Source organism: Parasteatoda tepidariorum, chromosome 3, assembly GCF_043381705.1.
Source record: "Parasteatoda tepidariorum isolate YZ-2023 chromosome 3, CAS_Ptep_4.0, whole genome shotgun sequence".
NCBI lineage: Eukaryota > Metazoa > Arthropoda > Arachnida > Araneae > Theridiidae > Parasteatoda > Parasteatoda tepidariorum.
Genome location: NC_092206.1, coordinates 90,694,289 through 90,721,545, shown reverse-complemented (window position 1 = coordinate 90,721,545; position 27,257 = coordinate 90,694,289). Strand labels below are relative to the sequence as shown.

The 27,257-nt window shown below is 28.3% G+C and overlaps 1 protein-coding gene and 1 long non-coding RNA gene across 2 annotated transcripts; one reads left to right on the top strand and one right to left on the bottom strand.

The window, feature by feature from the left end:
- The first annotated feature begins 8,255 nt into the window (after window positions 1-8,255).
- Window positions 8,256-25,349, top strand: LOC107452713 (dihydrofolate reductase). The gene is made up of 6 exons (XM_016069283.3): window positions 8,256-8,358; window positions 9,526-9,575; window positions 13,523-13,628; window positions 16,014-16,137; window positions 22,173-22,282; window positions 23,718-25,349. Exons 1-6 carry the CDS (start codon window positions 8,267-8,269, stop codon window positions 23,833-23,835), a joined length of 600 nt encoding a protein of 199 aa, XP_015924769.2. The 5' UTR covers window positions 8,256-8,266; the 3' UTR covers window positions 23,836-25,349.
- Window positions 17,853-20,685, bottom strand: LOC122270714 (uncharacterized). The gene is made up of 2 exons (XR_006225961.2): window positions 19,920-20,685; window positions 17,853-18,171 (listed from the first exon to the last, which is right to left on the bottom strand). It is a non-coding gene; the product is annotated as an uncharacterized lncRNA (long non-coding RNA).
- Window positions 25,350-27,257: the final 1,908 nt, after the last annotated feature.

The window sequence follows — 27,257 nt, the reverse complement described above, 5'->3', positions numbered from 1 at the left end:
TATATATATAAAATTCTGATGCTAATATTAACATTGCTTGAGTTAAAATTATGTGTGCTCTGATACTCGTACTAATATTTTAATCGTTACAACTAGTAAGTTTAACTAATATTGAGAAAATTAATAATCGTTTATCATTAATAGAGAAAGAATAAGAAAAAGTCATAAGCAGTTAATTTATTTTTAATCATGTAATTCGGTGGTAGCCAAAACTGTAGAATATCGTATTAGTTTAACCATAAAAGTTTCACCACTTTTTTCAAAAAGCGTATTTTACGCCCAAACAGAATATTGCATTTTCGCAGCTGTAACTCTTTAAATGGGTTAAGAATAATTTGAAAATACGACTTATGTTTCATAGAAAGCAAAATTTTAACTAAAAAAATATTACTCTGCATCATGTGCCGGACTTGTAAGAAAAATATTTATTTTTCATTTAAAGCTTATACTATTTAAATATACACGCTGAATTATATGCAAAACATATTGTACAATTATGTAAATATATATATATCCACTAAATATGCTCATTACCTTGTAAATAGCATAATTTTGAGCTTTAAAAACTTTGCCCTATTAATATTGTATAACCTAAAATGCGACTCATGTTTTTATCTGTTCATATATACTAGCTATTAATAGATTTGAGATAGCTCTAAAATGTCAGCTGATTAGTAATTATGACTTTTATTTATGTATTAATCTAATATCGTAAATATTTTTTTTCAAATTATGAGTGTTAAATTGCATTTTTATCTAATTACTTAATCATAGTAATAATTTAGCACATTATTAACATTTTCGAATTTAACTTGAGAAAAACCATTTTAGAAACTTACAATTTCCATAATAAGCCATTCATTCATATAAAGTGTAGCTTTCAATGAAATAAAATCACATAGCCAAATGATCGAGTCTTAAAATTCAATTCTAAACATTAATTTATTTAAGAATTATTGCATTAATAAAAACATAGCTAAGTAATTTTTAGATTTAATAAAAAATTTATTGAAGCTATAAAAAATCTAAGCCGTTCCATTATATCTAAGAATTACTAATTACTTGGTCACCCTGCCTTTGCCTTACCATAATACCAGCTGGAAGTTCAATGAATAATTTTGAATAGTATCAAAGAGAAATTTCTACAAGTTTTTTTTTCCTATTATATTACATTATTATTGCAATGACATTTAAATATTTCTTTAAATTTGAGGCTTATAGTGTACAATAGATAACATGTTTATGAAAAAAAAAATGTTTATGCTACTCATGTGTTTGTATTTATGGCCTAAATAAAAAGAATAAAATTTATAAAAGTGGTCTAGAATTGCGTGCGGACTGAGATTTTGTTTTGACGTGAACAGATTTAATATCAATAAATGAAAATGAAAGAATATTAATATATATAAGAATATTAATTTGTAACTGTGTGTTTATTTATTCTAAAAACAGACTAAATTTGGATTCTTCTGAAATATTTTTTAAGGCAGATTTTTTATATTTGTTATTATACAGTTTTTGCTGTAATTTTATAAAATGAAATAAACTGTATTTTATTAAAAATTAAACCACAACCGATCATTTTATACTGTGTATTAGCTAATCGGGAGTTAGTAGTAATGGATGATATTTATTTTCCGACAATTTTAGACCACTGCAGTAATTTATTAAATATTTTAATTTAAAAATTTCAAACAAAGTACTTCATATTTCTTATGCAAAATTTGAATAGATTGTTTTTGTTGTTACCATAAAAAATGTTAAAAGACAATAGTTTTCTTTTTAAATAATATGTGCTATACTTTTATGAATTTCTGGGGAGTGTTTATATAAATAATGTATGAAGTATTTATTGTATCGTACGCTATCGGTATTTTGCATAAATTGTGAAACTGTCAGGCTGATAGTCATTGTCTAGTCATTGTATCCAATTAGGATTTGCATATTAGGGAGATTTCGCAAATTTATGTTAGCTCTTGTACGCTCCTGTACGTAAGATTTTAAGCAATTACGCATGCGCATTCTTACTGCTCATGCGTCTATTCTAATTCAATGCGCATGCGCCCGTAAAAAGTATCAAACTTACGTAATTGAAATCACGAGATTTCGCAAAAAGTTAAAAATGCTAACGTAGTGGAATATCGTTTTAATTTTGACTAAAAAAAATCAAGGCAAACATTTACAACAGACGTAAACGATCCAATCGTTTAACCAATTGTTGTTATATCACACGATTAATTTATAAACTTTATCAATATATTTCTTCAAATTCGCATTCCATGTCCATGTTTCAAGTTTGAATGTAGGCTTAAACAGAAAACAACTTTTAACAGCTGCTTTCATGCAGCGTGCTTGTAGCTTTTTTGACGTTTTAGTGTTAATCACGACAACATAACGCAAAGATAGGCAGCATCTAAAATAAGCGCGAGCATGCGCTGTTGCTTCAAATCTTGCGTACGGAAACTAACGTAAAAATTCGAATTCTATTGATGGTGCTTTCACAAGCCATAATGAGACAAAATTTTGAAGTCGATGTAATGACGCTTAATATTGGCATTGACGTCAGAAAATGGCGCATCTCTCTCCTTCTTTTCTCGAAACTCTGCATTTAGAATTTGGCCTGGAGCTTTCAAAGCTTGTTAATTGTGTAAATGAATGTTTAGAAAAACTCTTAGAAAATGTTGGTCCAAAGTAAGGTTTGGGACCATCAAAATACCATGCTGTCTTTCAAGATGGCTACCACAACAAATTTTTTCAATGCTCAGTTGGTGCACACAGTACAAAATAGTTAACTCATATTTTTTCTAAATGATGGTATTTATGAGTATTACAGTAAATGCTTTGTGAGATGATCATTTGTTATACAACAACTAATGGATCAACTTATTTTTGTGGTTAATTTTTAAAGGAACTATTTAGTTGTTTTGCTAATTTGGAGATTGAACTTGACATGCATTAGGTTACGAGGTTTGTGGGGGAAAAACAGGATTTACTGTACTAATCATCATTCTGCAAACATTGTCAGTAGATGGATAATTTTATTAAAAAAAGTTGTTATGATTTACCTTAACTGAATATATAATCTTTTGTGATATTTAGCTAACTTAAGTATAGGATAGGGATTGCTGTTTTAATGAACGGTTTTATGTTTTAGAACTAAATTATTAAAAGAGAACTAAATTATCAAAAATTATGTTTTATTTAATGTAATTTTGATTTACTGCTGTTTAGAAGTATTAAATAGGATCGTTTTTATATTTTATCATAAAATATGTTTGAATCCGTCCTCCAGACCAAATTGTTATTCCTTCTATATGATATAGAAAGAATAACACTTATCTAGTTGTCAGCTTATCACTAATCGATTACGATTGAAACACAGTTTAAAGCTTATTCTACTACTACTTCATTCCTAGAATTTACTATTTTAAGAACGAAAAAAGAGTGAGGAAAAAAAAGAAATTCGAAATCAATTCTAAAATTCGAAATCAAGACTATGATTTAAATAGGCAATTCTTGCTGGTTTTTACTTTTAGTTTCGTTCTTTTTTAAGACAAAATTAATACCACAGCATAAAAAAATGAAAGTTTAGCCATATTTTGAGTATTATCCCTTATTTGGCTATATATTTGTATTAAATAGCACCGTTTGTTATTTTTGAGCTGCTTCATAGCAAGCTTGCGGAGATTTTCGTATTCATTTGTTGTTTGTTTCGTTGAAAATTAGATTGCAGGAATGCGTTATGTTGAAAACACTGCAATCATAATAATATTGGATGGTGCGTTTTTTCACTCTTAGGCGTAAAAATCAATCGGAAGTGGTAACCCGGAAGTCATATGACGAATTTTAACCTCTAGCGTCATCTGCACTTAGCTTTACGCTGTTAACCATCAATAAATGAAATCGTAATCGATATTTAAAACCAAATAGAACACTTCAGACAATTATTTTATTTTCTTATACATAAAATTTTTGACTTATAACCAGTACTAATACCTTACTTACTTACTCACCGAATGCCTTGCAAAATTGACCTGTATCAGAGAGAGTAAAGAAACAACAATTTAAAAAATTTATCTTTAAAATCGTCATTTTTAGACAGTTCAAATAAAGGATAAAAAAATGGAGTTGAGATTCAATTATATAGGGCCGACAGTGACTGGAAACTTAAACATTTTAACTTTTCTCTTTTTTTTCATTACTTCTACGGATTTTTAAGTTTATGTACATTGTAAATACGCTATGCACTACATACTGTTGCACAAATGAAGCTTTTGTAAATACATACGTAATACAGATTAAATGCATCGGAACACTTGAATTTGGTTTCGTTTTTGATGCACGTATGAATTGTGCGAACACTTAGACAGCTATTAAATTCTTTTCATATTAACGGAAGTTTCTTTTTTTTTCACGGGAGAGTTTGACGATTTGCATAACCTCCTGAGAAATTAAAGATGTGCAAATTATAAAGAATTTATCTAAAGAAAATTCACGTTAGCTGAGTGCGTTATTGAAAAATAAAATAATCTATGGATTGAAACATGCAATTTGGCAAGAAATTCTTAATATTATTATTAGTTTTCATTGACTCATCTGTAGATTTTCATTTATAATAGACAAGTTGTAAAATATACTTACATAGGTACTGCGTTGCTGCAGTTGATGGTCCTGTTTTTAACTTATTAAACGAAGTTTCAAAAAAATTGGTGGTTCTATCATTGTAAACTATTCTTTTGACATTAAATCCATACAAAAAAGAATTTTAAAGAAAAAAGATGACAACAAAAAAAAACATATTCTCGCACCAGGCGAAATGTTTCAAAACCTACCTGACGTCATTCTTGCGTAATAAACAATATCGAAACTTATCCGATATTAGAATTGGTATTTTCTTTTAGTTTTAAAATAATGTATTTTATTGTTTAAACTGTGCAGAATTTATAGAAGACCTGTAATATGACATCAGTAAGAAAGATTGTCGCTGACAAGTAATATTTATGTTTTACAATTTTATTTGCACCGTTTCTTGTTGCTATGTATGATGTTTTTTATACATCTTTTGCACATAACTTGTAATATTTTACTCTTTAATAAAATTTATACCCTAAATTTATGCATTTCTTTATATTCTAAATACACCAATAATTTATGTTGCAACATTTTAAGTATCTACATGTCTTGAAAGTACGCCATGATCTAGAAGGTTTTTAATATTAAGGTTAAGAATTTATATTTACGAAATTTAAAAAAATTCCATACTGAGTTATTGATTTCATCTTTATCAACGACTGCTTCAAGAAACAGATATAATGGAATAAAGCTTCATCATCACAGTTTAAAAATAAAAATGTAGCTGTTGTTGTTGTTGGTGTAGGCCATTTAGGCAAGTGTTGCGATTGTTCTTGTTTACCAGTTGCCAAGAATTCGACTTCTGCCACATTCATATGTCACACCCGTTTAAAGAGCGGACCCATTCATGCATCCATTCATTCAGCCACAGATCGTAATTTTGACCTGAACCAGAGAACAATCAATCTACAACTCAGTACCCTCAGAGGTTTAATTCGTAATGGAAACATGGAGGACTTTGTGACACGACAGATTTAGCGTGCAATGGTCACCATATACTACACGGGGAGTCTTGGGCTGGCTGGATTCGAACTCCCGTTCTCACGAACATGAGTCTAGTGCCCTGACAACCAGGCTATCCCGGTCCCAGACCTGTAACTAATTTTCTCAAATGACTTATTGTCTTTATCTAGCACTATTGCTTTAACTTTGCTAATCTTAAACTTTCTTTTAAAAAAAAATAATAAAAAGTGAAGATTATTAAGTGAAAATTACTAATATGTTCATTAAAGTTCCCGAACCATGTCCCCCTCCCCTCTATAGAAATTAGGGGAACTTAGCACAACCGTGTTGAGGATTTAATACACCTCTGAAAATTTCTGAGGGTACCTCTAAAAGGGCATTTCTGACTGCCAACGATGAAATTCGAATGCGAATTTGAAGAAGTGAACTGGAATCTGATTGGCGAGTTTTTTGCGGGTAAATATATTTCACTTATCGGGTTCCTGTTGTCATCCCCGTATTCGTATTCGCGGATTTTTCGCGTGCAATGTTGTGAATGTGAAAATAGGAAGTATAGGGGGAAAAAATAGGACATTTCTTACAAATTTATTTTATTTTGTGTAATATTGTAAGTCTGGTCTGAGAATAATACAGCTCGAAACATTTAAAATAATTACAAACTTGACTTTCTAAATAGACGGATAAGGAGGGAATAGTTTTATTTTTGATGGACCTAATATCGAAAATGTAATGAAGTTCCCTTCCTAAAGACGAAAAAAGGAAGATTTTTCGCGATTTAAGAAGTTTATTGCGAAAGTGATGCACCCCACCCCATGTTTTTAGTCTTAAGCTGGGCAAAAATAAATTCGTTTTCTTGTAATACTTAAAACCCATAGTCCTTAAACGTTTATTTTATTTTTATTTTCAGTTGTGTGTTTATTAACTTGTTTTCGTTAGAAAAAAATAGAAACTTTGTTTGCACTATTCAGGAAACAATTGTAACTTGCATTGACACTAATCACTGATATTCAGTTGAAATTTATGCATTTTCACTCTTTGGAAAGTTAGAAGAAGGAAATTAACTAATTAATATATCGTACAGAAAGTAATAAAAAATGTTCTCAATTTCTACAACAATTCTTAGGACATTTGCAACGTATTTTGTAATGCTTAGCATTATACATCATAAAATTTCCTTAACTTGACTTAAACTAATGTTATACTAGTCAACGGCAAATTTTGCCTAACTCCGAAAGTTAAGGTGGAAAAGGTTGACGTGTTTCAAGTGCTAACAAGTTGTTTTTTATCAAGGCCCACCAACATGTGAATGTTGAAAACAAAGTAAAATTGAGGTAGTTGAGGGAAACGATGGTGATTAAAAGGAACAAATCAGATGGCAGGATACAATTTCAAGTGGTGCGGAGGGGCAAATGTCATTAAAAAGAATATCGTCATTTATATGAATAAAATACAATTTCAGAGCATCAAGATGAGCTAATGGCTGATGTGATTCAGTTTGAAAATATTTGATTCTAAATTTTAGGTACCAATAATAGATGATTTGTCTATTTCTTGATGTTGAACATATCTGTTTTGTTCTCAAAATCGAAAAATTAAATTTCTGGGAGTGATTTTAATATATATAAACTAAACTTTTAAAAGCAACTATAAATCTTAAAAATTTTACAGTTGTTATTATTATGAGCTCATATATTGTAATTTTCGCCTATAATAATAATCGATTTTTCTCAAAATTGTTCACCCTTATCACCTTTTAACGAAAACTATGCTATAGCTAATTTTTATAACTGTTGAACAATTCATGTTGTTAGGTTTAGTTTTCCCAATCTTTAGCTAATTCTGAAATGGGGGCAAAGCATTAATATGAAGAAAAGCCACAGTTTTATGAAAATGAAAAGCGTTAGTGATCTAATTTCTATTAATTATGGAACTGCAACGCTGCATTATCTGGGCTCCTGAAAAGTTGCATAAATTGAGAATTATTTATTGATTTTAATGGTTTTTTATTGGTAAAAAAACTCAATAAATTTGTAAATTTTTAGAAGTTTAATAATTTTTACTGTATGTTAGTTGTTTGTTCTCTCTAAAGCCCAGATAATTCTTTGCATCAAGATGGTCCGTATTGCTTAAAATTATAGATTTTTCTCTTGAATTGTGAATCTTTTTTTATTTCCCTTGCGACAACAGGCTATGAAAAACACATTCTATTGAGCCAAAATGACAGAATTCAGAAGATAGTGGCAATTACCTTCTGAATAATTACAGTATACTCATCCATGTTTTTATTGAGTGTTTCTAGTTTATTTTAAGTTTTGCGATTTGATTAAAAGAACTAAACTTGAAAAACTGTCATGAATGTCATAACTTAATTCTAATCTTTGAAACTTTAAAATGAAGCTTTTTAGACTAGAAAATATCAAATCTGTTTCAGATTTTAGAATCCGAGTCAGATTTCCCATATATTACCACTGGTATAAAAATTCTAATAAGCGCCATCTGTAAAAAGTTTTGTTCCACCACACCTCAAGGTTACGAAGACTAGTCAGATCTGATTGAAATGTTAGCGGAGTCCAGCATTAATTGTAACCGCACAATGAAAAGAAAAATAAACAAACTTGTCTGGAATTTTTGGCGGCTTTCGATTCGAACACATTTTGATTCTTACTCGTTAATGAGAAGATTTAAAATGACTCTACATATAGTTGCTGCTGCATGCGAAAATAACGGCATTGGAAGCAATGGACAATTACCTTGGCGTTTGAAGTATATATTTCGTTTTATTTCTTCAATGAGACACAAACTTCGTAAATGACAAATTTTTGCTTAACTGTTTCAATTATTATTTTTTGTAAAATCTAATTGTTTATTGATATATTATTGTTTTCAATATCCGAATAATGCTTGAATTTTTAAACTTATTGAGTTCCTATTTTTGTTATTCACTATCTAAATGAGAAATAATCATTTTCTTAATATTTCTTCAAGGAATACTGACATATCGGTACCTGAATTGACCAAGGTGTCAAATGATATTGCTTGACTGTTTAAATTAAAATACATTGTAGGAAAATATATATGTGCTTGACAGGAGGTGGATCTCGTCTCGAATTTATCTCGTTCTTTTCTTCCGTGTTTCTTTTGTTTGGGAAGATTTCACTTATGATCTGTGACAGAATGATCGCCTAGTCTTTGCAACTTCTAGGTACTTGTTGCAAAAAAACAATAATAATAATCGTAGAATGGGGCCAATTCGAAGTGTATTACTTTAAACCAACCTCAGGCTAATATCTACATGAGTTTTTAAAATTTATAAGTTTAAAATCCATTTGCTACATTGGCGATATTTTCGTAACGTGATTAAACATGCCAACTACAATCATCGAGATAGATTTTAAACTGGTCATAGATGAATTTTAAATTCATGCCAAATGGATTTTAAACTGGCAATATTAAAGAAAAAAAATGATTGCAGGTTTGCCCGAGGGTGGCTAAGAGTTATATACTTCGAGTTGATCTCGTTATGCTTGTTCCCGTGATCTGATGCTTGGAAGTTGTCCCATGATCTAATGCTTGAAGAAGAAGACCTAGCGGGTTTTTTGTCACAGATCATGACATGGAAAACTTCCCTGATATAGGGTAAGTCTGCCCTAGAAAAAGTCACAAAATTTTGATGCCTACTGGACTATATAAATAATAAATAAATAAAAAAACATCACAGAAAAAGCTGAAAGAAACCAGCTTGATAATTGTTGCTCGTAGCCACCCTTGGAGAAATCAAAATTATTTGTTTATTTTTTATTTAAATTTTTGCCAGCACCTCTGGCACCTTGGTGACTAATATGTACGATTGTAGTGTACTTATATTATTTTTAAAAGAAAATATTTTAAAAGCCAAGAGTTAATTATATTTTTGCTTAATTTTCACTGTAGGAAAGAAATGGCTTTCTTCAAAGAATTGACCTCTTCAGTCCTAACTCCAGGTAAGTAACCCTTTGTGTTTGATTACAAATCTTTTTTTTTATTTATGTATTTTAAAACATTTGTGTACACTAATTTTACTTGTTTCTCTTCACTTGTTTTGAATCATGTCATTTAATTACTACTTTAAAATTATCTAAATCATGAAAATATTTTTATACCATAATAAAAATCATAGTTTGTATCGTATTTAAAATCAGTTGTGTATAGATATAGTTCTGACCTGACATTGATTTACATCAATAGGTTTCTAAAATTATAATTATCATCCATATCTATTTTATACTTAATAGTGCTGAAAAGAAGTCTTTACATTGCTTAACTTCTTTTGTTTTTATTGCAACAATGAAGTAGGTGAGTTCAAAGGTGCATTAATTGCAGATGTTTTTTGAAAGGCTGTTCAAATCAATTGGTAGTTTAAAGATTTTGATGCAATATTTATGATAGCTTTATTTTTATTGCAGTGGCGTACCTAGGGGGGGGCGGTGGGTGCGGTCCGCACCGGGCGGCACTTTCCTTGGGGCGGCATTTTTTATATTTACTTATAGTTGTAAAAAGCAACTTATTCATTTCATATTTATTTTCTTTCTTGANAACTGGATTGAATTTCATAACCAAATATATTCATTCTAATGTACGTAAGCCACGACTCCTTTGATTTTGTCAAAAAGTGGTGAGATAAAAGAAGAAATGATGGCTTTTTTTTATTTTTTATTCAGTCTTTAAAAAACTTTCTTTTGCTTTTTAATGAGCTTAGTGAAGAATAAATACAGTTATATCTATTCAAAGTCAGAATAATTGGATTAAATCAATCTCCCAAAATTAAGAAGTGGATCAGTCTAAAATTTGAAGTGAATCAATCCTTAAAATTTAAAAAAGTGCGAATCACAATGCATTACCTTTTCTTGAAGTGCATTTGTCTGAGAGTAGAAATTTATGCTTTGATAAGAAAAATGGTGCCTGTGGTTCTTGTTTTTTATTTATTTATTTATTTTTGCGTATGATTTCTTGGATTGAAGTCAGATTTGTTTTCAAACTTACTTTTAGAGCCTTTGTAAGTATAGTTATAATTATAAATAAATCATAACACATTTGAAACTTAATTACTGTATAAAATTATTTTTTTATAGCAATGCGTAACGGATAATTTTTATTTATGATTTTTATTTATGATTTTATTTATTTATGATTGTATCACTTTGAGTTATTTTTGTAGTAATAAACAAAGAATTAGTTTTATCATAAGTGCATTCTGTTAAATATGTTTGAAGGTATATTTGTGAGGAATTAATCTTAGACTATGTCAACCTTCATCTATCGAAATGCATGGTTCAATATTAATGAAAACATAATAGTATTTATCATTATTAATTCTTCTTCTTCATTAGCTGTATAACTATTACTATTTTTATACATTAAGCGTAAGTTGACAAATATTTCAGCAAAAATTCCACTTATAAAAATAAAATTTCATTTTATTAATCAAATCAAGGACCTGAGTTAAAGTAACAAAATGAAAATGTTTGTGATTTCAAATTTGTTAATGCTATCGAATCATAAAAAGTGCGACAGAAAAAGAATCTCAATTTTTAATGAAATTGAAATACTTTGTTTCAATTTTTTATTTTACTTTTTTTTACAGTACACTCTCGATATCTCAAAGTTGGCTAAAAAAATTTCGAGATAACTAGTTCAGAGCTAATTATGTTCTAAAAAGTAGAAAAATATACTCTAAAATAGTACTCTTAAAAGTTGTCATGAAACATAAAAATAACTACCAATGTATGTAATGATAGCTGACTATAAGTCTAAATACAACAATGATAATTCTTAAAAGTAAGACAAAAATAATTATGCATTAAATAGAAAAGAATTGGTTTACAATAAACTTTGGGATTTTTTCGAAAAAAATCGTTTTATATTTCAAAAAATATTTGACATAACAAAGTTTTGAGTAGAAACTCTTTGAGATAGGAATTCAAATTAACATTTGATGGATTCCCGTGGCAGAATTACAGCGACATTGTCACAGAACTTTGCAGAGTTCTTGCAGAACGATTTTTCTTTTGAAAAGTAACAAAAAATTTACTTTTCTTTTCTACAGAAATTTACACATAATATATGAATCATGCATTTAGATAAACACTTAGATAACACTAAACCGCAGTAGTATCCTAAATTGATGCAATGTTTCGATTGCAGTTTCGGCAATTATTAATGTTGATTTTCACTTTGATTTTAAATAACCCGGTATATTTCAAACATTATGGAAAGTTCGAATTGAGTGTTTACTTTTTAGTGCATTAGTTGTATCAAATTTTCGGCAGTTGTTGCTCCATAGTTTTTAAATCTGATATTTTTTATATGATATTTATTTATAGCAACAACCTAGTCTCGAAACAAAACACGTGTTTAAGGAAATCGATTCGCGTGACTTTATACTGCACAAAAAATGTCAAAAATGCTCAATTTTTTTTCCTTTTGATTTTGTCTCTAGAATTCTATTGTAATTATTTTTCACTCCCCAGAAGTTAATTTCACTCTTCCAAAAAAAAAAAAAGGAAGTCTAAGAGTATTTTTACTCTATGAAAAAAAAAAAAAAAGCTGTATCACTGCCACCTAATTCTAGTCATATTGTTTACCAAATCTATAGATATATTAAGACCCATATTTATGAGTTAATTTAATTTTTCAGGAGTCTAAAATATGTATAGTTTGAAGATTTTATTAACAAAGTCCCGCAGTGGACTGATCGTTAAGACACGGTTCCCNTTCGGCAGTTGTTGCTCCATAGTTTTTAAATCTGATATTTTTTATATGATATTTATTTATAGCAACAACCTAGTCTCGAAACGAAACACGTGTTTAAGGAAATCGATTCGCGTGACTTTATACTGCACAAAAAATTTCAAAATGCTCAATTTTTTTTCCCTTTTGATTTTGTCTCTAGAATTCTATTGTAATTATTTTTCACTCCCCTGAAGTGAATTTCACTCTTCCAAAAAAAAAGAAAAAAAGGAAGTCTAAGAGTATTTTTACTCTATGAAAAAAAAAAANCAGACCGTCGCCAATAGCCCATTGTGCAGCTCTAGTGCGACGTAAATTAACAACAACAACAACAACCAAATCTATATTCTATTATTATCAACAGCTATTTATGTTGCAGTGAAGCAGATGTTAAATTAACTGTTTTAACTGTTGTAGTTCTTTATGTTTTGAAATAAAAATGTATTTGATTCCTTCAATTAGCTATTATAGCAAGCAATGTAGTTTCTTTGTTTATCATTAAAACTGCTGCTGGTAACTCTCTGATATTATTATTATTATTATTTTATTTTTTTGTGTAATGTTTTGATATTAAGTTTTGCTAAACTGGATCAAACTCAAAAAATCCACTATTTTTGTTTGTTCTAGAAAGGTTGAGCATTTGCGATGCTACTTATTAATTTTGCTAAATAGGTTTTTATTCTGAATTAATTGCGTCTTTTGAATTGTTATAATTGTTCTCACCTTGTACATGCACTTTTACAATTCTTCATTTTTGAGAAATATTTCGAATTCAGGTATTTCCTTAAAAGACCCATATTTATGAGTTAATTTAATTTTTCAGGAGTCTAAAATATGTATAGTTTGAAGATTTTATTAACAAAGTTTGAATTTTTTGAAAACCAAATATTAATTATTTTGAATCAGTTTTAAAAATAATTAATTTTAAACTGTTCTTTGACAAAACATACATTATGTCTAGGTTTTGTTTTCTATTTGAAGAATGTCAATAAGTTGGTTCTTTTTAATTTATTTTAATTCCTTAATTTCCGAAAATTGAAAAAATTGACTTATTTAAACAAAAATCCTCTTCTTATTGTTTTATGTCTTAGTCATTAAGATAAAATTTTTTGAATCTCAGTAATATTTTGTATCTTTTTTTTTCTTCGTATTTTATTATCAGAGAAGAAAAATGCTGTTATAATGGGCCGCAAGACATGGTTTTCAATTCCTGAGAAAATGAGGCCTTTAGCTAACAGGATTAATATTGTCCTTACAACAACTCAGTTGTGAGTATTTTATTTTGCTCTTAGTTTTATCTCATTATTTTATCCCAAGATTGTCTCAGTTTCATTCATTGAAACTCTTACAGTTTTGTTTCCTTTACTTTACAAAATAATTCTGGTAAAACCTTTAGGTTTTATTGGCTGTTTAAATTAAAAAATATTTTTTTCTTAATTCACAATAGTTTTCTCCTTTAATTGCAATGATGTATTTTTGTGTCTTTTTAAATTTTTGAAAAGAGTGGTTGAAAATCTTTCTTTTTAAGTTGGTTTGCATAGGTGAACCCCATGCAATTGATAGACATGTAATACGGCAGTTGCTATGGATCACTATATTGTATTGTTTTTTGTCCACTATATTGTAAATATGATTTAACAAGATTGATTTTAGTATTTTACTATATTTAAGTAAACTAACATTTGTTTTCTGTGTTTCATCGCTGCTGAAAAAAAAAAATTCTATCATGGAATCAAAGCTAAAGTATGTACGGCTTAGCAATAAAAGCTCAATCCAAGAAAACCTGTTTTTATTTGAAAAAAAAAAACTGGTTCTACTCTAAAAAAATACATAAGTGGAATGGAAAAAAAAATTTCTATCATGGAATCAAAGCTAAAGTATGTACGGCTTAGCAATAAAGGCTCAATCCAAGAAAACCTGTTTTTATTTGAAAAAAAAAAAAACTGGTTCTACTCTAAAAAAATACATAAGTGGAATTTATTCCATTTTTATCTATATTTAAAGTTAAGTTTAAATTATCTTTCATTACAAATTTTTTGCAGTCAAGGAACCAGTTTAAAACTGGTTTTATAAAGTTAGTTAGGCAAATATTTTGCAATATTAATTTAGTAACTTAAACAATTGCAAGTTGAAATTGCGTATCTTAATACATCTTGGAATGCTACTATTTCCTTCTTTTGATTTTTATGATTGATTTCAAAAGTAAAATAATGTATATAAAATATTTATGGTGAATGCATTTAACACATATCTGATGCAATAACAAATTGAAAATTGCTTATTATTTTTAAATCATTTAATACTCTTTATAGAAATGGAATATTTATAAAAGATGTTTTATGGCTTACTGATATTTTTTTCCATTCATTCCAAAAATATGTAGCTGTTTTTTTCAATGATTCAAGCACAAGTTTAATCACTAAAGTAAAATTATATTTAATTAATTAATACTAATCTTATTTGCTTAGTGCCTACTCTTTATTATGTCTTCCTGATATGCTTGTTTTCTTATTTAGAAATAATTAATATTATTTTAGGTAAATATATTTTCATTTCAGTGTATAATAATAAAATTTCTGGAATGATTCTCTTTATGAAATGTGAATTATTTCTTTTACAAAATTTTTAGGATATTACTTTATTTTAATTTTCATTCTTTGCAGTTCAAATATACTTTTGATCTTTCATCACAAGAGGTGAACTCGGAAAAGTAATCTAACAGTATCCGTTTTCCCTTTTTATGTCGTACACTGTTGACCTTCCAATACTATATTTATCATCGTTTTTTATCAAGTCAAAATAACTGCTCCTGTTAATACATTTGCAGGTGCACTAAAAATTTGTGGGAAAGATATTAATAAAAACCAAATAAATTTTGCCAAAACGTAGTTTAATTCTTGGTTGAAAACAAAAGGGGTTTTGGTTAATTAAGTTCATATCTCAGTAGAAAGGAGTCTTGTAGTCATTATCATGTCAATGCTAATGAAAGAATGTTACTCCCTATGTCTCCACCCCGTAAATATGAACATGATCTGGGAAGGAAAGAATGTTTCTCAAGAATATGTATCTTTTAAAACCAATTCAGAATTTCTATTTATTTTCTCCCTTTATTTTAACTGGCATTTCCCCGGTATTTCCTCTTTCCTTATCAATCTAATAAAGATAATGTCCACTTCAGTTTTGAGTAACACCTCTAGTTGTATAAACGGTAGACTTCCGTGTATAAATATGTGTATTTATACATGTTTATTGTATAATGTTTATATGCATACATAATGATATTTTTAGTTTATAGTTTCAATATGGTTAGTTAGTTTTAGTTTATAGTTAGTTTATGGTTTCTAGAGCACCACATCAGTAAAAATGCTGTAGAACGCAGTTTATATGTATATATAAACTGCGTTCTACAATCTGCGAAATACAAAATAATAATATTTAAAAAGATAATTAAAATAAAATGATTGTATTTCTCTTAGGTAATAAACTGTACAAACAAAATAATGTTTTTATAATATATTTATTAAAGTTTAAACATTGTTTAATTTTAAATAAAGTTTTTAAATGAATTTTTTTTTTAAATTGCAATCTTTGCTTGAAAAATATTCTTTAAACTCTATAGTGTGCTATTTTGAGATGTTTTAATATGATTTCAGAGATCTGAAAGGACCTGATTATGTGACAGATTCTTTTGATAAAGCAATGGATTGGTTGAACACTTCAGCGGTAAAAGAAAAACTTGAGAAAGTATTTGTGATTGGCGGAGAAGCTGTGTATAAGGTAATCAATTAAGGTCACTGTGGTTACACCTAAAACACTTAAATTAAAAAAACATGCTTTAAAGACTCCACTTATTAAAATGGAGTTAACCTTGAAAGGATTTATTCATAGACAATGTCAACCTTCCTCTATCAAAAGGTACCTCAAGATAGAATCGAGTTAACATGTCTTATATACTACTGATTTGATATTTAATATTTGTTGTGGTAGTTACGCCACAACCTCTTATTTAAGTTTCATTTTTTTCTTATTTTTTAACCCTAGTACACCTCCAGCTTATTTCTGCTGCCAAACTGGAGGCTCCACAATTCAGGACAAACAATATACTCGATAAGCTTTTAAAGTTCTGTTTCTCAAAATAATACAACTGAAGTTGAACTATGATATGACCATCTTATACACTATCTGAAATTAATTTAAATTTTTAATCTGGGTTTAATAAAAACAATATTTGTTTGATGAATGAAATTTCACTATTAAAATAATCTAAGATATTACAAGTTATAATATATGCCCATTATTTCAGTAGTTTTTTTTTAAATCTAAATTTTAAAAATAAGGTGTAAAAAAATGAGTAATGAATATATATATATATATATTCCGCTCTTTTTTGATGAAAATTTTTTTATACACAGGGTTAGTACGCCTTCTGAAATGCCTGAAAACCTCCTGAAATTAGCTCTTTTTTTTCTAAGGGCCCTTATAACTCCTGAAATTTGCGTTTTAACTCCTGAAAATTACGTTTTATCTCCTGAAAATTTTTTAACAATCATAAAAAACTACTCTTAAATGGAGAAAATAATTAATCATCCCTTCCGTCTTCCCAAAATGCCTGTCTTACCAGTCATGCCGATAGACTCAGTACAGTGTGAATGCTCACAAAGCGGAATGATCATTCAGTAGTGCCAGCGTTAAGATCATTTGAAGTGAAGTTACTATTACAATTAATGTAAACAATCTGTTCGTGTGCACCCGAATGTATTGGATTAAGCGTTGAACAGCAATCGAGTATTATTTTTTCATCTCCATTGTATTTACAACTACAACAAGTATGCCTGGAAGAAAGTGCGTTTTTAATAGCGACTGGCTAGCAAATGAATTGTTTAAAGATTGGCTGCTATGTGTTCCCGAATCTCGACATAAAGCACGTTGCTCACTGTGCAATAAAGTTATCAATGTTTGGAATATGGACGAAACAGCCTTAAAGTACTACATGAAAGGGCTTAATCATAAAAAGTTGGCAGAAAATAAAGAAAAAGTTGTGAATTTAAGAACTTTTTGCTCAGCTCAAGATCGTAGTGTTGGATCTCCTAACCAACCAAGTACTTCATATTCAGTTCAAAGTGATGTTCCTGTGCCGGTTTATAATGTGAATCGAGCAATTAATTTGAATAGCCTCACTACAAAAGCTGAAATTTTATGGACTTTAAAGGTTTTAAGCTCATATTATTCCTGCAAATTTTGTGAAAATTCAAATTTTCTTTTTAAGTTATGTTTTCTGATGGCGAGATAGCAAGCAATTTCAGTTGTGGTGAGAGAAAAAACTGCCTACCTCTCAGTTTTTGGCATAGCGCCATATTTTACTACTTAAGTCAAGGGTGAAAGAGGAAACCAATTATGTACTGCTTTTTTATGAAAGTCTAAATGATGTTAATCAATTCAAACAGCTGGATTGTCATGTAATATTTTGGGATGGTAATCAAATAAATATGCGCTACTATTCTTCAGACTTTCTAGGCCATGCCACATCTGAACATTTATTTGAAAAAATAAATGAGAAATGCTTGTGTAAAAGTTTACTACAATTATCTATGGATGGTCCGAATGTCAACCTAAAAGTGCTAGACATAATGATGGAAAAAATGAAGAATGAACACAATGTGAGTCTCTTGAATGTAGGTTCATGTGGACTGCACACAGTGCATAATGTCTTTTGGGGTGGTTGCTCTGCTGCTTTTCCGGAAGTAGAGCATGCTGCATCATCTGTTTACTGGTTTTTTAAAGACTCTCCTGCTCGAAGAGAAGATTTTGCATCTGTAAATAAATTGTTAATTGCAATAAGGAAAATTAAAATAAAATGAAAAAAGCTGGTATCAAAGGAGGCTGCAAAAAAAATATCAGCAAAAGCTGTCAAATTTCAGAGGCACTTAAAAAAATTAAAATCTAAGGTCTCAAAAAATTGTGCGAAAAATGAACTTTCTTGTCCTACCAACACTGATGATCAAAAGTCTGGAAAACGCAGTCTACAGATCAGTCATGTTAGTGAAAGACCATCGAAAAAACAAAGAATTGATGAGATAGTCCGCAAATGTCCTTTGACCATTAAAGAAATGTTTTTTAAAATGATGTGATACATAAAATCGTGCCTTTATGATTCATGCATGATTACTCAAAGTTATCTAAATTATTAAAAAAAATTATATTAATCAAGATTTTATTTAAGAACATAAGTACCATTTATTTATATTTATTTGAATAGATAATTATGTAATCAGTATCAGATTGGCTATTGAATTCATATAATTTTCTTTTGCACGTTTAGTGCTACAGTTATAAACTTCCTCTTTTTTGTCAATCACATCCCTGAGAATCGCTTTTGGCTCACAAGCCATTACTTGTTCATCCCTGCTCTCAATAATGCAGCTTTTAAGTTGGATCACTGTTTAATTTTAGGATTGTTATCATTTTTTTTTAACCATCAAATTTGGTGCAGCGAAATCGAAGATATCAGAGAAGAAAGTTGAAACATCAAAATATCAAAAATTTTAATTACATTTGTTCTCTCAAACATGTATTCAATGAAAAGCTTAACTCCATGATAACCCATTACACACGCATGAACTTTATCTATGCTGTTGAATTTTTTAAATTAATTAATATTTTCTAAATATTGTTCGCTTAAAAATAGGGGGAGGGGGAAAACATTTGATATTTGATTTGCAAGCTCTTCACTATTTGTCTCTAGTTCCTTTTTTGTTGCTCAAAATTATTGCTTTTGAAATACGTTGATAATGTGTTGGATCAAAATCCCAAATTTCTTAATTATTTCTGATTTAAGGTCATTTCTGATTTAAGGACTGAAAATTTAAATGTTACTACCAAATCATTGACAAGAGATGCTTTTGCTCTAAGAATAGTTGCTTTTCTGAAGTATACCCATCATGTAGTAAAGTTGGTTCTTATGCTTAAGGGAAAGATCTAAATAATTTGCAGAAGGTGGCTTTGAATATTTAATCAATCAGTAGTAAATGCAGTAATGTACCGTGAGTAAAAATTTTGGTACAATTAGTTAGAGTTTAGGCCGAAACAACAAAAAAAAAACATAAAGATCGTATAGTTTTAAAAATATTAACATTAGTACACAAAAGAAAAAAAAAATAAATTAACCTAAATTTGCCGAAAGGTTCGATTCAAAAAACAGATTTATTTATAAAAAAAAATCACTTACCTAAAGCTTTAAAATACACATGCTGAAACAAAAAATACCCCCCCCCTTTTCTTCATTACCTAAAACATGTTTAAATACAATGGGAAAAAAAAAAGGAAAACCAAAATTCTGTTGAGAAATGACTCCAATCATTAAGATAAAAAAAAATTATTTATTATAATAGCATGGTTATCAGGATTAGAAAATATAATTTTAGGTTTTATGGGTTTAAAATGCAGGGTAGTTGGCAAGGTTTACAATTTACTAAACTAAAAGTTCATGAGATGAAAAATAACTGTCCGGTAGCTGCATTCACACTATTACTATTGCAATTAAAAAGGAAACGAATTCATACCACGTGCCCCCTGGCACGGACTTGCTGGCACTTCCTCATGGATCATGGAGATGAACCAGATCTTGATCACCATTTTATCTTCCTTTCATACTAATCATGTAAGCTTCTGTGCCGCTCGGCACGTGTTTCTTTCCAATTCCACATGGCTTTCTTTCTTCAGCCAAAAACTCGTGGAGCACGACGTCTATCAGGTAGGAGAGCGAGAGAGAGCAAGCCTTCTTTTGCACACCGCGCACACTTCCTTTTATATACTTTCCAAAAACGCCACCATTGCCAACACCTCGAAACTCACAAACAGAAATAATTTTTCAAAAATAAAATTATTTTAACAAAAATTGAAAGATAATTACAAAATAAAAATACCTTGCATATGTTGTGAAATGCATATGTTGATTTAAAAACCGATTTAAATACCTTGCATATGTTGATTTAAAAATTTAATTACAAAAACATATCAAATCAGCAGAGGAAAAAAAAACAACTTCAACTGAATAAACTGAAGTTAAGTCATGATTGATGCTGCCACCTGTCTGCTAAAAAAGAAACTAACTGAACAAATGTTTTAAAAAAAACAAACCTGTTCACTATTATTCAAAGAAACAGTTAAATAAATCTTTAAAAAGAAAAAGTTATTAGTCTAAAATTTAAATTAAATTAAATACCTAAAAAAACTGAACTCTTACAAGTAAGAATAATAAAGTTTACCAAAAATAAAAGAAATTTAAAAAGTTAAAGGTAAATAAAACATGTAGAATTTTTGAATTCTACAGTAAGGAGGGCCCTTGCTTTTATTTTCAACAATTTTTTCATAATTCAGACATGAGATTTTTCTTTAGATTCATAGTTTTCTTTTTTAATCGCTTTTTAGAATCATTTGTTTGAATTTATTTTAAAAATTATTTGTCTCTTTTTTTGTTATATTTTTGCTGGGAATATTAAAAAATTATCACACAGTTGGAAATTTTATCATAAACTTTAAAAAAAAATGCATAAAAATTTATCAAATTAGATTTTTTAATGTAGTTTATTAAGGGGTCATTCTCTGATTAATTTTCACTGTTTTGCCCTTTGAGTTTATATCGATAGTTACTATTTTATGTGGTAATATAATCTTTCCCCGTTGAAATTTTGTCATTAAACATTCCATTATTCTTAGATAATTAGAACTTTTTTGTTGGAAGCATGGTGTTTTAATGGAAAATAAAGCTGTATTTCACTGAAAAATTCTTCATTTGAAACTCCTAAATGAATTTCTTTCTATCTTCACTAAATGGAAAAATATAGGTGAGTTTGCACAGTAAGAGGTACTGACTGTGTAAATTATTCACTTTTTAGTAAAATGAATGGCCCCTTCTTTACATCAGAAGGGAAACTTTCCATTTTGTTTTTCTTTTTCAAAAGACTTTCTACTCCAACAGCATTTTTTGTCTTATGTTACTGTAGAAAATCTAAATAATGCGATTTCATAAACCACAATTCTTCATAAGTTGCATTAACTTTCCAAAATTGATAATTTGTTTCTAGTGTTCTTGATGGTTTAAACTTTTTTGTGTAAATACTTAAGTGCATAGTTTACGATTTAAACTATTTGTGTTTTTTAAATTATTTTAAAACATTTAATATTGATCTGCTCCAGATATATATTTCGCTATTTTTAGTTTAATAATATGTCAAATGATCTATATAAAACAAAATTCTATGTATTTCTTCAAAGTCTCATGTTTCAAGGTTTAAGTCATAAACATCTCCTGTATATACTTTTGCAAATTAAATGAAGTTAGCCTTATACAGTCTTCAGTTGGTGCATTTAAATAATATTATCCAAATGTATATTTTTGTATAAAAATATTTATTTTTATTGACAAAAAAACAAAATTGAAATGTAATTTCTTGATCGTATACATGCCAATAGAAGAGTACAGAATAAAATTTTTTTTCTTTTCCTTTTGTAAAGTGTTAAATGCATGAGAAAAACTTCATGAATGTGTTAAATATCTGAAAGATAATCATAGTTACAATTATGTTGAAATAAATGTATTAGGTGGGGATAACATTATATGTTATAATAACGCAGATACGTTCTTGATTTTATGTTTGTTATTTTATGTACTTGAACTAAAAGTAACATTAAAGCAAATAATGAGGTTTTTTTTTATCAGTTTTAAAAATTTTGCTTCATGCCTCATATGAGAGAGGTTCTGTTTTTATAAAAATAATCTCTATTAGTGTTAATAATTTTTCAATGTTTTATAGGTTGCCATGGATTCTGATCACCATCAAATCATATACCTCACAAGAATTCATGAAAAGTTTCATTGTGATACCTACTTCCCAAAAATGGATGACAGTTTTCAATTGACTGAGTATGATTCTCTTATTTATCTGGGGTTTCTTCCGAATTTTTTTTGTCTTTTATTTCTTAGTAAATTAATTAGCTATGTTATTGAGTTTGTGGCGCCCGGTGGCTGAGTGGTAGCGCTTCACGGTCCCGTGCTACAGGTCCTGGGTTCAATCCTCGGGCCGGGCAAGGTTGACTCAGCCTTTCATCCCTTCAGTGGATCGATAAATGAGTACCAAGCATGCTTGGGAACTAAACACTGGGGGTTCCTCGTTCGGCTGATAATCAAATCAGTACATCTGCTCCTGCACCCCAGAGCCCAAGGTCAAGAAAACTGGGATGGGCACAGTAGGCCTTGGCCCTCTATGGGCTGTCGAGCCACTGAGTTTTAGTTATTGAGTTTAAGTGTTAAAAAAATCAGACAGCAATTCCACTTAAATGCGATAACTTGTAATACAATATGCATTATAGTGCGTAATTTCCTAGAGGTGTCTCGAAGAGAGAAAAAAAATTTGAGTTGTCCTTTGGAACACTGTATTTTCGGGGGGAAAAAATAGTGCACCAGCAGATTTATGTGTCAAACGTTTGATATAATTTTTTAATAATATTTTATAACTAGTAAATTTATTTGTTTCTTAATTTTACCAGAAACCCGGTTAGAATACTTCTGAAAATACAGTGTATTAAAAAAGTTTGTCTCAATTTAATTGGCTATAATATGCTATTTTTATTTTAAATTATTAATTTTTATAATGAGTAATTAGTGTATCTATGTTATATGATATGAACTAATCACTAATTATAGTAAAATAATATATGCTCTGTAAAGCTTGTTTTTTCAATTTATCAGATTTAAACTGATCTTTTTTCTTTTATTCCCATGTTCGATAAATATAATTTAATGATAAGATTAGCTCATTTACAATTTAATTTTATTATTAATAAGTCAGTAATAAAATAATCATAATATTTATTCAATATTGAAATTGTTATTGATATTCGATCTTAATTAATTTTTTATCCTTTGCACATTTTTCTCAAAAGTTTGAAATAAAAGACATTGTTAAAAAAAAAAATTGTAGTGCAATATATTTTGATGGATTATTTCCAATATAAAAATTCTAATTGTTTGTAAGCCTATAGAATGTAACATAATTTTAAACAAATATATTGTATGGAATAATAGATAATATTGTGTGTTATGTAGAATATTTTGTGTTTCAATATTTCTATCCAATATTTTGTTCGTTACTTTAGAAATTCTTGAAAAAAGAGATGGCTCTGCTTCTATAAAAAATATCACTGCTTGTTGGCATCCTTCTTTAAAACAGGAAGGAATTAATAAAATATTTTTTAAAAAAAATCACTTTAAGCAAACAGTTAATATTTTATGAGATTTCTGTTTTTTTAGTAGCTTTGTTTTATTTATATTTTAAAAAAGTCTTTTAAAAATTTTTTAGGGAATTTGAACCAGATTTTTTTTCAAATCATGATCACCTCAATTATTTTAAAAATGTACAAGAAGAAAATGGCATCAAATACAAGCATGAAGTTTACATAAAAAAGGACAAAAAATAAAGTGAATACTCGAACTGTTATAATTAAGAAATTATCTCTTTACATGAAACAAATTTTATGTTATTACTGACATTATGCCACCAATATCATGCTAGTAATTGACATTAGCTGTCTTATTTTTTTAGAAATGGTAAATATGTATGTATGAGCATTGATATACGATTTGTATTGATTTATGCTTCCAAAAATTAATCATTTATTTATTTCCTAAATATATATCACTGAAGCACACATTTTTATATTTTTTTATAAAATGGAAAGAGGGGAAGTTTATTTTAGAATTTGTTGTCTGTTTGAAATTACAAGTAAATTATGCCTTCATGTAAGTTTTTTTATACCTGCTATATTTGCTTGTCTGATTAAATTAGGCATAATAAATCTGTATGTACGTTAATGTGGCAATTTTTCAACCTAAGAATTAGGCATGTTTTTTTTTAATTGTTATTAGTCAAAAGTTGAAGTCTGCTTATTTTTATGTGTAACGAAGTGATGTTGCATTTATTGAATTTTTCCTATGAGAAATAAATAAGGCTGTTTTTTGAGAGCTCTAATTTTTTATTGTTCAAAAACTCACTCCACTGCTGCAATATCTGGCCTCATAAAAACTTGCAAAAAATTTGAATAAGGCATTAATTTTAATCTAGATAGAAAAATTTTGTTAAATTGGCAATTTTTGAATAAGTTTAGCTTTTAAAATGTTTAAGTTATTTTTCTGTTCTAAGTCCCTGATAATTCTTTGCGAGAAGATGGTATAGTTTTAAATTATTGCTTTCCTCAATTTTTCTATGCGAAAGAGCTTCAAAAATCTATGTTAACTCAGTACTTTTCAGTTAGCCAGGCGCAAGGAAATTCAATTATTTATTTATTTTAATTTTATTTTGTGTTTAAAAAATAAATTAAACTATTTTAAGAAAAGTTGGCAGAGATCCACATTTTTTGGCAACATTTCGCTTGCTTACAGCTAACTAAAAAGGGTCCTCTTTTCTTTGTGCTGCCGCACTTGAATAATTGAACTTGACTGTTTTATTTTCTGGAGAAAAAAAAATCAATGCTGATTTGTTTAGGTTGTTACCGTCTTTTATCTTGAAGGAAAAATTCATTCATTCAAAATTATATTCAGAACTGATATTATATTAAAATTCTAAATACTTGTTGCTTTACTGTGTTTATATTGTGTATTGACATTAATGTTAAAAGTTTTTCACTTAAAGTTTAACCATATTTGAGTTTAATTATTTTATAATCTAAAATAATGTAATTTAAAAGTAAATTTTATATGTTTTATTCGCTTAAAATTGAATTATGCATGTTGTCGAAATCATATGTGTGCTTTTATCTGGAAATAAAAATAATAATGTATATATGTATTTACAAGCTGATTCAATTAGTGATATTTTAACTGTTAAGATTATTCAATATATTACATCACACGAATCAAAATACAACTGTGTCATTTGAACATTAAAAAAAATGTTTGTAAGTAAGTTTGATAAAATAAAATTTTTCCATTTTTTCTTGTTTTCTATTAAAATTATTTTAATCTTCATTATTTATATTTTAGTGTTACTCATTTCTAATTCGTTTTGTTTGTCTAATTTTGTACTTTAAAAAATAGCCTGCACTAATTAATTGGCATACTTATGGTGAAGTTCTGGAACAATTAAGATAGATTCTTAGTGTGTAATAATGTAATCATTAGATCACACTTAGACATTATAAATGCTTTATGGTGTTAACATTTGCTTTATCGCAAATGAAAATCATTGCCCGATATTAAATTACTACCTGATATTAAATTATATCTAATTTTAATAAAACTGCATTCATTAAGATAACATTTATTTAAAAAATAAATAAAACTATTTATAGGATTGTCTTTTATGAATCAAGTTTAAAGAATGATTTCTATAGACATCCTAAAAATAATGAGTTTCTGAAGTTGTGAAAATAACTAAAAATGATTAACCATAGGATATTCCATATAAAGTTAATGCACAATTCCAAAGTATATGCCACCAGTTACAAAAAATATTTGATTGTCGTGCAAATTTTAAAAATTTATTTATGAATCATAAAATTCTGTTTCCCGTGCAAACTTCGAAAATTAATATCTAAAATGTGCTTTGTAACATTGCAATTTTAATTGCGATTTTACCTATAAAAAAATGATGCATGTAACTTTTCTCTCTGAAAATACTAGCTGCAATCTAAAAATGTGTGGCACCATTTTAAGCAATGACTTGCATTGAAAGTCTGCTTTATGAGAAAGTATATGTTTTGTAGTTTAACCTAATTGAAATGAACTTTTTATAGTTTTCTGTGGCATTAAGTAACATTTTAAGAAAAATGAAAGTTAATTCTAGACTGCTATTTCTGTTAAAATTACTAGCTCATAATTTTACAAAAATTTCTCTCATAGGACAAACATATCTCTTTTAAAAAGTTTGAATATACTCTACCCAATAATGGAAGAGAGACTTTCAGTTTTTCAACATTTTTTTTAAATTTATTATTATTATTAATTTGTTTTTTGTTTTTTTGTTGTTGTTTTTTTTTTTTGAATTTCCTAAGACTACTTGGAAGATTATTTTGTACCTTAAGAGGTGTTTAGGTCATGTGATTTCTTATCTTTATGATTAAAGTTTAAAACTTTGAGAGGCTTGGATTGATTACTTGGTTATTTGCAATGATTGCATAAAATTTCATAAACTTAGCTTTGATATTTATGGAGATGCAGCCATTTTTATAAGAAACTAATCCTATATTTTTTGCTATAACTTTTAAAATATTCAATAAATCGAACGAAATTTTTGAAGCAATTTTAAGTTAGGTACAAAATTATCATTTTTAAAAACATTTCGGAAGATATGAGCATTTAAAGTAGTTCTTTCATACTGTGTAGGTACGGATAAAATATGAATAATTTTTCTCATTCTTCTTTTTAGTGAATCACATGTAGCAAATAATGAAAAGAGTCCAATCCGAATATCTTGAAAATTTAATACATTTCTAGCATTTTTATATGTAATCATTGTACTTATTAAAAGAAATTTCATTTTGTATCATAAAACAAAATTAAATAATGCTTGATAATATCCTACACTAATTGTCCATACACCAAAATGCGATGGTATAAGGAAAGAAAACATATTAAAAGAACTTGTATGGGAGATGATCTCCCATATAATGTCTGTGGTCTCGCTATTTATGGAAAACCCCTTAACATTCAGGCCTTTCTCTGAAATATGCACAAAAATTAAGTAGAAAATTACCAGCAATTTCTGACTATTTCTTTTACAAATTTTAAATTGATAATTTTGTAGTTAATTTTAAAAATGTTTTAAAATTAACAAAAAAATGTGAGTCAAAAAGATTAATTTTTTGTTATGTCCATATCTCCATCAATATTCAATTGTTGCAAA

Bases quoted from the DNA above. Each gene is read 5' to 3' on its own strand.
- LOC107452713 (XM_016069283.3), top strand. From the start codon at position 8,267: ATGAGAAGATTTAAAATGACTCTACATATAGTTGCTGCTGCATGCGAA. The intron at 16,138-22,172 runs GTAATCAATTAA...AATGTTTTATAG, and splicing joins GCGGAGAAGCTGTGTATAAG to GTTGCCATGGATTCTGATCA. The intron at 22,283-23,717 runs GTATGATTCTCT...AAAATTTTTTAG, and splicing joins GACAGTTTTCAATTGACTGA to GGAATTTGAACCAGATTTTT.